Source organism: Paroedura picta, chromosome 3, assembly GCF_049243985.1.
Source record: "Paroedura picta isolate Pp20150507F chromosome 3, Ppicta_v3.0, whole genome shotgun sequence".
NCBI classification, from domain to species: Eukaryota; Metazoa; Chordata; class Lepidosauria; order Squamata; family Gekkonidae; genus Paroedura; species Paroedura picta.
The window spans coordinates 116,351,945-116,362,250 of NC_135371.1; the positions used below are offsets into that span (position 1 = coordinate 116,351,945).

At 49.8% G+C, this 10,306-nt stretch overlaps 1 protein-coding gene across 2 annotated transcripts; it reads right to left on the minus strand.

Moving 5' to 3' along the window:
- Positions 1–5,809: 5,809 nt before the first annotated feature.
- Positions 5,810–8,221, minus strand: JUNB (JunB proto-oncogene, AP-1 transcription factor subunit). Of its 2 annotated transcripts, XM_077327246.1 has the most exons (2): positions 7,835–8,221; positions 5,810–7,402 (listed from the first exon to the last, which is right to left on the minus strand). In XM_077327246.1, exons 1-2 carry the CDS (start codon positions 8,204–8,206, stop codon positions 6,494–6,496), a joined length of 1,281 nt encoding a protein of 426 aa, XP_077183361.1. In that variant the 5' UTR covers positions 8,207–8,221; the 3' UTR covers positions 5,810–6,493. The 2 variants fall into 2 exon arrangements, with proteins under 2 accessions (XP_077183361.1, XP_077183360.1); XM_077327245.1 differs by having other exon boundaries at positions 5,810–8,221.
- Between the last annotated feature and the right edge of the window lie 2,085 nt (positions 8,222–10,306).

The following is a 10,306-nucleotide window of genomic DNA, read 5'->3' on the forward strand; positions in this document are numbered from 1 at the left end:
TTTCCTGGCTGAGAGCTCCCTCCTGATTGAGGCTAAACTATTCTGGCTGAGGGCCATGACCTACTCATGAGTAAACATTCCCAGGATAGAGGCTTTTCCTGGCTGTTCTCATGCAATCTGACCTGATTGGGAGAGTGCAATTTGAACTGATTGGCCCTCTTCCTATTGGTGGCATATCCCAAGGGAGGGCCAATCAGGTAGAGAGTGAGTTGACTGCACGTAAGTTCAACTTTATAATTTTTAGTGAAAATTCTGTCTTTTTATTATTCAAAATTCTGCAGTTAATCCTTATTCTGCCATGGAAGATCTCTGGGTGACTTTGGCAAAGCACTCTCAATGCCTAACCTGTATCACAGAGTTGTGAGGATGGAGGGGAAGAAAATTGTAATGTTCCCCTTTATAGAGACAAGCAAGAGTATAAAAACCTAAATATTGAATCCTATCTGACTTTGGCTACTGATACTGTTCTATCTTTTCCCCTGTTTCTGATATTCTTAACTAGTGTTGTGCTTTGTGTCTTTCTTGTCCTGGCTTTGTCCCGCTATACTTGTCCATAATAACTTGGTGATTTTTTTCCCTTCTATTTCTTTTAAGCTTCCATTCTTATGTCAGAATGCTAAACAGATCCCTGGTGCCTTACCGTACCTGCCCATCCCTCTAGCATACCATCCAGTTCCACAAAGCCTAGACATGAACTGGAAGGTAATGACACAATACTCCTTCATCTCTCTTGGCCCCGAGGTACAACATGAGACCAGCATGCTCCTGTGTGTCACACAGGTCCTAATGAGGCCTACAGCCACAGCACGCACCCAAGGCCACATTCCATTCCACTTCAGCCACGGCTTCCGGGGACAGCGGGCTGTTGATGATAACCCCAGGCTGGTTCTGCAAAAAGCATGGCCACGCCCATCGATACTCCCAACAAGTAGCGTCACTCTTGGGAGACAGGAGAGGCAGAAGAAGGAACTACGGAAGAAGTATTTTATGTAAACATTTATATCCTGCTTTTCTCCCCAATGCAGACCAAAACTGGGTTACCATCATTCTGTGAGTGACTGGGCCGATGTCACCCAGCAAGTTTCCATGGCACAGTGAGGATCTGAACTCTGGATCCTAATCCAACCCTACATAGCTTTTCTTATGCTGGGCACATCTTAAACAGACAACATTTTACCAATACAAGAAATAAGAACCCAGAAAGCCCGAAGGCCATTGCCTAACCCCTGCTGTACTAGATCCTCCTCTTATTTTCTCGGGCCTATTATTTAAATGAGTCAGCCTAGTGTCGTGATTAGGAGTAGTGGCTTCTAATCTGGCAAGCGGAGTTGATTCCCTGCTCCTCCTCCACATGCAGCCAGCTGGGCGACCTTCACAGCACTGATAGTGCCGTTCTGACTGAGCAGTAATATCAGGGCTCTCTCAGCCTCACCTACTTCACAGGTGTCTGCTGTGGGGAGAGGAAAGGGAAGGTGATTGTAAGGTGCTTTAAGCCTCCTGGTGGGCCGTCAAAAGCAGGGTATAAAAACCAATTCTTCGTCTTATAGATTACATGAGCTCTTACTCACAGAGCCCTATATTGCCTTACTCTCTTAATTTTTCTCGTGGTTGGGGACAGAATGTGAGAGCCAGCTTGGTGTAGTGGTTAAGAAAGGGAGTTGCTACTCAGGAGAAACGGATTTGATTCCCTACTCCTCTATATGCAGCCAGCTGGGTGACCTTGGACCAACCACAATTCTCTCAGAGTTCTCTCAGTCTCACCTTCCTCATAGGCTGTCTGTTGTGGGAAGAGGAAAGGCAGGTGATAGTAAGCTGCTTTGAGACTCCTTCAGGTTGTAAAAATTGGGGGGGGGGTCCAGCTTTTTCCTCTCTTCTCCTTCTAAATTCTTTGACAGCCAACAACCTTTCTTCATCCATCTGTCTCCCCTATATCAAAAGCTGAAAAATAAAATGCAAATACAAAAGGCTACCATCCTTCCCCACACAGGACACTTCCCATGTTCTGTGACACCCTTTCTTTTTCTGAAACAGAGGCTCAGATATGAGCATCCTCTGTCAGCTTTCAAAAAGAGAGCCACAGCAACTTCCTTTTTTTCTTTTGCAAAAACTAAGTCTGCACAACCGAAACACTAGAAATGATGACCGGGATGACTTCAACATTTAATTTTCAGCTTGGACTTTGAACCCAAACACTTGGGTGGTTGTTAAGAAGAAGTGAGATGCTTCTTTGGGATATGTCTTTCACTCAGACATGTGCTTCATATGTTTAAAAAATGCAGAAACACTGGCTGCCAGATCTTTTCCTAGGGCCATCACCAGTGATGTGTGAAAGAGCCCCACCTTGGTCAAAAACCTGCTACTTGAACCACCCCATAATATTATGGTCGAACTTCCCGGGCCCAAACAGTACTTTGGTCAGTGAAGTCATGAAAGCTTGAGTTGAAACAAATTTTCAAAATAATCCTAGTCCAGAAGCAGGGTGAGCCAAAGAAGGCACTTGTCCCAGTCTGCCTCTCACCTTACCCGCAAAGGTTGACTGTAAGTACTTCATTACGACTTTCCCCCTCCATCCCACTTAATTTCCTCCGAGTTTTTTGATCTATGGCTGAATAGCTGAAGCCTATCATTCCTTTGTTTGGGTGGGAGGCTAGTTTTGACCTGCCCACATCTTCACATACAGGTTGAGTTCATTAGGCATTTGATGGAGGCCTAATAATGTCACGCTCCAAATGGAAGATGCTTGGAGCTCAGATAGCCACAGGCGTACTGCAAGCAGGGGATACTAAATACAAAATCCAGTAGCCTGAAGAACTCAATGACACATCATGCTGCCTCTTGCTTTATGAGCTCATCCCCCCACCTCTACTCTCATGGGCCATACAGGACATTCCCTTTTATGTGAGCGACAGAGAGCCAAGCACATGGTCCCGATAAAATCCATCTCCTTTCCCAGACCTGTGAGAACAGTGACCATTATAGACATATTTGCTTACTTGTTGGCTTATTTATTTTTTTAACTTTCTTCACTCCCAGTGGGGGGACCCAAAGAGGTTTATGTCATTCACCTCTCCTCCATTTTTAGCCTCACAGCAACCTTATGCTGTAGGTTAGTCAGAGGATGAACGGGTGAGGTCATCCAGCAAGCATCCCTAGTATGAGTGGGGATTTGAATATGGATTTCTCAAATCCAAGTCCAACACTATAACTATTACTCCAATCTCACCAGGCTAGTTCAAGCAAATCTGATCTCGGAAGCTGAATAGGGCTGGCCCCGGCTAGCACGTGTAAGGGAGACCTCCAAGGAATACTAGGATTGTGATGTGGGGTGGGCAATGGCAAACCACCTCTGAACAGCTCTTATCAGGCAGTCAGACGGCACAGTGGTTAAGAGCAGCAGCCTCTAGTCTGGAAAACAAAGTCTGATTCCCCCCTCCTCTTCCGCATGCAGCCAACTGGGTAACCTTGGACCAGTCACAGTTCTGTCAGAGCTCTCTCAGCCTCACTGACCTCACAGGGTAACTGTTGTGGGGAGAGGAAGGGTAAGTGATTGTAAGATGCTTTGAGACCCCTTCAAATAATAAAAAGTGGGGTACAAAAAAACAGTTCTTTTCCACACAGGCTCTAGAGGGAATCTTGCAAATTTATTAAAAGTTTTGGGTCTGCAGATTGTGCAGGAAGGCCATGACCAGAAATTGCTGAATTTCAGGCCAAGCAACAGCACAAGGAAGTAATGAGACAGCAGGATCAGGACCCAACAAGTTATATATGTGTGATTTTCACTGCAGCCCAGCCAGCTCTGCTGCTCCAGGATGCAAGAAAAAAACCCTCTGAAAGTCCCTTGAAGAGTGTTAATCAGTGCTGTCATGCACCCACTCTGGCCTGCTTGCATCTGTCAGCACAGCCTCACTGACCTGCAGCTACTTCCCGTAAGGATTTTTCATTCTTGAGCAGCCTAGCATTCTTCTTTGGCTCCTACGAGCAACTGCTTCTGGGGCCTCATGATAGTTGTTCGGTTTCTGTATCACTTTTTAAACAATGTTATCAGAGGTAGAGAAGCTGCACAGCAGAGTGAAAGAGGCGATTTCTTCAATCATTTATACGCCTGCCTCAGATCACAAATATGATCTGATCCCTCCTCAGTTCGGCCAGGACATCAGGCTCTCCCTCCCATTATCTCTTTTCCCCTGAGGCATCAGGCAGGGGTGATGTCAAACAGGATGGGGGGAGAGGGTTAGTTGGGGATGGTTATATTTTACTGGAGGGGATTTAATGCTGTAACCCACCATGAGCCAGCTTGCTGGGAGCAGCAGGTAATAAACCCAATAATAATTTTATTTCTCATTCCATGCTCCATGGACAAGTGGCCAGGGGCTGATGAAGGACTGAGGCAAACCCAGAACTGGGGAAAGAAGGACCAAAACTTTGCCAGATCATCATAAACACAGGCCTTTTTGTTAGCAAGGTCTTTAAAGGAAACAGCTTTTTGCAAGCCCAGGTGGATTATATAGGGTGGCGGGGGGGGGGGGGTTGGAGGGGTGTCAAGAAGCCTAAAGTCCCACCAGCCAGCTATGAAACACATTTGCCTTTGGCAAGTTATTTGAGCCCAAGGAACTAAAGGCAGCAGTATATAAGTTAACACTAAACATTTATATTTATGGAAAACATATTTTAAAGAAATATAACCCCCCCCAAGCATTGGGAGGGGGGGGAGATGGACATTCACTAAGAACTGTGAGGATTTAACTTTTTCTGTCTCCAGTCATAGTTTAACTGTGATAATTCACACTATCGCATTTACAGGCAGTAACTATTGCTATAGGTTCTGTTAACTTTCACATACATTTGGGTTTGGCGTTTCCGGACTTACAACGGGCAAACAAGGCGCTTCAGTTGTCCGGCTTGCTAGGCCAAAACTGGGTTTGTGTTTTTGCAGCGCCCTGGGACATTCCCAGCCCCGAGGCATCAAGCCTCTTCCTTCTTTGGCTGGAAATTGACATAGTCCAAGGCCCTTATGCCTGGCAACGTGGGCGGGGATTCCCGGAACGAAACCCGACCACAAAACGTCACTAAGCAGAAACTGACCATATATGGTCTCCTTCCTCTGCGTCAGCACGAAAAGCCCCCTCCTTATCGGCCCACTGGCTCCACCCACTTGAGCTGAAGTCAGAACTTGTAAGATCGAGGAAGTGAAGCTAGGCGTGTGTGGGAGGCCCCCCCCTCGGGGAATTTGGCGCGCCCCTCCCCTCGCTAGAGAACGGAGAAAGGGTTCAGCGGGTTTTCTAAGCATTAGGGGCCGTTAGCATCATAAAGCTCAGAAATAAACACGATCTTGACATCAAAGGAAGGAGGGGAGAGGGAGAAACTCCAAGAACATCGAGAGAATGACGCGAGGCATAGGGAGGGCCACGGCATCCAGGCAATAGATTAATTGGGAGGGGGAGATCAGGGAGGAAAGAAGGGGGAATGGAGGTACGTGTAGTTAAAGCGGCAAGCAGGAAAGATGACGTACCTTAATTGTTCTGGGCTTGTAATTTAATGAGCCGCTTAGTAAGATCAAAACACAGGAAGGGAGAGGGCCCAGGAAGTCTTAAGCTACCACCAGGAAAGCCATTAAGTTGTTGCTAAGGTAAAAACAAACTGCTTCCCTCCACTGAAGACTAAGGAAGTCAACTGTTCCTACAGGGACTGGCAAGTATCCCACTTTCCAGAGGCCAACAAAGGGAAGCCCCCTGTTCTCCAATACCAAAGAGGCAGAGGAAAGAAAGGTTGGTAATTTTTTTTCTGGCAATGAAAAAAGGAGGCACATAGATAAAGTAGAACATTTTTACTTAAATAGCTTCAATAAAAAGTCAAAAACACAAATACAATCTTTTGAAAAAACTGAATTTGAGGACTCAAAAAAGAAATAAGAGCACAAGTAGTAAACACCCCCCTTCCCGCTCCACAGTGACCCTTTTGTCCACATACTGGCCCTCCTTGGAGGAAGAAAGCTGCCGAGATTTCATCTCTTCCCTAGCAACCTGGGTCTTGGTCCCTTTTGTTTCAATCATAAGTTAAGAGTGAAGCAGGTGGCTATCCTCTTTTTCCACTGGCACAAGGAAGAGATCAGAGGACCAGTTTCTAGCTCTGTCCAGAGTACCTCCAATCCCACTGCACCAGCCAGCGACGCAGCAGAGAAAAGGCTTCTTTAAAAAACAAACACACACCACATTCACACATAGGCGCACAAGCCACCCGTAGGCACACGTACTGGAAAAACAAACTTACACTCAACACAGAAGGAGAATCTGGATCCACCAGATTTCAAGTCACAGACATAAGTTCGGGAGGGGGGAACCAAACAAGGACTTCAGAACTGAAGAGCTGGAACCTCGGCCTTTGGAGCCCGGTTGCCTGTAAACTTTGTTTGAGGAGTCCCCTTCTTCTTCTTCTTCTCCCCCTCCCCTCCCTCCCGCAGGTCCTTGGGGACGGAGGGGCGCGGGCCGGGTCCCTCTCAGAAGGACTGCTGCATCTTGGCCGTCAGGAGGAGCTGGCAGCCGTTGTTCACGTGGTTCATGACTTTCTGCTTGAGCTGCGCCACCTGGTCCCGGAGCGCGCTGGCCGTGTTGGACAGTCCCGCGTTCTCGCTCTTCAGGGTCTTCACCTTCTCCTCGAGGCGGGCGATGCGCTCCAGCTTCCTCTTCCGGCACTTAGTGGCGGCCAGGCGGTTCCGCAGCCGCTTCCTCTCCACCTTGATGCGCTCCTGGTCTTCCATGTTGATGGGCGACACGGGCGGGCTCTGCACGTCCGGCACCGTCTGGGGCTCCTCTTTGAAGCTGCGCGTCGGGTGCGGCAAGGTGAGCGCGTGCGGCTGCGGCAGGTAGCTGAGGTTGGCGCTGGGGAAGCCGCCCGCCGCTGCCGCCGCCGAGCCGCTTAGCGCGCCGGCGGGGTTGTAGCTGGTCAGGTTGGTGTAGACGGGCGGCGGCTCCTGCGGCAGGGAGGCCGCGCCGTAGCCGCTGCCGGCCGAGGCCGCCGCCCCGAGCGAGACGTTGGGGGGCGGCATGTGGTTCATCTTGTGCAGGTCGTCCAGCGCCTTGACGAAGCCGTCGGCGAAGCCCTCCTGCTCCTCCGTGGCGCCCCGCGGGTAGTAGTACTGGCCCGGCGGCGTGGGAGTGGTGGTGATCACGCCGTTGCTGTTCTGCACGATGAGGCGCTCCAGCTCCGGGGCGGCCAACTTGAGCGACGAGCTCCCGCTCTCGGCCGCCTGCTGCTGCTGCTGCTGCTGCTGCTGCAGAGAGGCCGCGAAGTAGCCGGCGGGGCCGTCCTCTTGGCCGCGGAGGTGCGGCGGGAGCTGGGATTTCAGGCCGCGGAAAGGCTCGGCAGACAGGTTGAGAGCCATGCCCGACTTCAGCGTCTTGTAGTCCTGCCCGTAGCCGGAGAGAAAGATGTCAGGATAGAAAGGCTGCTCCATCTTCGTGCACATCAGCCACGCGCCGGGAGGGGCCGGGGGGCGGAAAGCCGGGCGAGGAGCGTCCGGGGCTCGCGGAGAAGCGGGCCTTCTCCCTAGCTGCCTGCCCAGGGGCGTGGGTCGAGCTTCTTCTCCCGAGCGAGGCAAGCGCGCTTCCGCCTCCCTCCCCGAAGCTTCACTTCCAGAGTTCAGCGGCACGAAAGGAAGGGGGGAAGCTCGGCGCTCGCTCTTCCTCCGGTGACTGCTTCTTTCACCGCCCGCCCTGCCTGCCTGCCTGAGCTCCGCTAGGGAAGATGAGTCACGTTCGCCCCCCACGGAAGGCGGGCCCGAGCTACGAGTACGCCGACGTTCAGCCCACCCGAGAAGCAAAAGCAGCAGGTACCGTACCAGGCCAGCGGGAGCCTCCGGCGCGCTCCTGCCCGATTGAGTTATCTCAGCTGCATCGTGCGCCTCCCAGGGCTTTTTATGGCAGCCGCACGCGCGGCGGTGGCGGAAGCGCGGCGCCATTGGCTGGAGAGCCCGAGCGGCTCCGCCTATCGCGGCGCACGCGAACGGGGAATTGAGCTCATTGCCCGGCAGCTCGTGGCCCAGTAAACAGCCCGCGGGAGGGGGCGAGTTGTGGGGCGCCCGCGTCAGAGCAGCCGGGCTGGGCGGGAGAAAGCGGAGACCTGCGAGGAAACACGCACGCAGCAGCGGCGGCGGCAGAACAGAAACTCTAGCGTGCTTCGGCCCGCTGGGAAACTCCAGCGCAGACGCCATGGGGCCTCACAGCTTCACGGGCTTTCGTTTTTTAAACTCTTTTGGGTTTTGACAGCTGGCTGGTAGGGATTGGGTGTGGGAAACTCAGGTTGAAAATGGACCCCAAATTTGCTTTGGGCCAGTCAGTCCACAGGGTTGCTACATGGAATCGTGCCTCTAAGGCAGCTCACTAAAAGGGTTGGATTGGGGACATGTCCATTTCAGATCACACAAGCAGGGCACAGTCCTCAGAATGCTGGATAGGTTCTGTGGAATCCTGGTTCAAAATTACTCCCTGGGTTATAGAGATGCCATTCTCCAAGTGGGCCTGAGGATCCCTGCAGGTATAGCTCATATCCAGGCAGCAGAGATCACTTCATGCTTTAGGCCAGCCTTTCTCAACTTTTTTACCACTGAGAAACCCCTGAAACATTCTTCACACTTTAAGAAGCCCCAGAAGTGGCACAATTGTGTAGAATATTTGAGAAGCATAGCTGTGTACATGTCCATGAAGGTCTCCCCCCCCCCCCCCCCCCCCGCTCATCACTAGCCATTTGGGAAGGAAGAGGTTGACACACCATATATGGTTCTATCATCCAATAAATGTTTAACACATTTTAAAAATATGTAAAAAAAATTAACTCCTACCCATTCAGGACACCTTTCCAGGGCCATCAAGAAACCCCAGGGTTTCATGAAAATCATTTTAGAGAGCCTGCTTTAGGCTGATCCTGTACTTAGCAAAGGGGTGGATTAGGAGGCCTCTATGGCCCTGTTGTTCTAGTTCCCATGAAGAAAATTACTGCTTGGGAAAGTGGACTCCATAACATTCTACTCCACTGAGATTTTTCCCTGCCCCCAAATGCCACCCACTCTTGGCTCTGCCCCCAAAGTCACCAGGTATTTTCCAACCTAGAGCTGGTAACCCTACTGAGTGGCCTTCTAGTCATTCTCCTACTGCCTAACCTACCTTTCAGGGTTGTTGTAGGGATAAAATGGAAGAAAAGAATCTGCAACCCTGAGCTACTTGGGGGAAGGGTTAGATACATATGAATTAAATAATCACCAGAAGACCCCAAATGAATCTGAAGAATTAGAAGAGCTTCTTATGTTACTGGAACCCAGAGAATGCATTTCTTTGTGAAAAGAAATTAACGTGCTATGCATATAATCACACAAATGTCCACTAGTGCTTAAAGTTTATTAATGTGAAGCAGCTTTTATAAGGACTCAACCCAAATATCCAGTTATCTCTGGGCAACAAACCTCTTTTTTTACAGAACATGGACAATTTACTCAGTGTTGAGATATAAATGTATGCCCCCAACACGAATCCATGAGCAGATACATTTCACAAAAAGATGTACAGAATAATCACCTTGTAAAATAATCACCCCAAACCACAAATTCTTAAACACCCTGATTAAGACCTACCCCAAGCACAGAGATACACCCTGCTCTGTTAAAAAATAAATACAGATACACAGCTTTAGCGAGCCATGCATACTACAATCATTGCATACAATAATCAGTTCCCAAATCATATTGCACCAAAATGTTAATAGAACCACAAATCAGAATTAAAGTATACACTGTCTGTAAAGTGCCATCAAGTTGCAGCTGACTTATGGTGACCCCATAGAGTTTTCAAGCCATAAGAGCACAAGAAGAGCCTTCTGTTGGATCAGGCCACTGGCTCATCTAATGCAGCATCCATGAGTCACACAGTAGCCAATCCTCTGGAATGCCAACAAGAGGGCCTAGACTGACCCTTCCCCTGATGCTGCCCCCTGGCATTGGGTTTCAGAAGTGTGCTGCCTCTGAATGTGGAAGGTCTCTTTAGTCACCACGGCTAGTCGTCACTGACAGACCTATCCTACATAAGGCAAGAGACATTCAGGGGTGATTTGCCATAGCCTGCTTCTGCAGAGCAACCCTGGACTTTCTCAGTGGTCTCTCATCCAAGTATTAACCAGGCCACACCCTCTTTAGCTTTCAAGGTCTGATGAAATCAGGCTAGCCTGAGCCATTCAGGACAGGGCAGATGGCACTCTACAGACTTTCATATATAGAAATGGCAGTTCCCTACCCCCAAGGACTTCCAGTATACATTTTGACAGT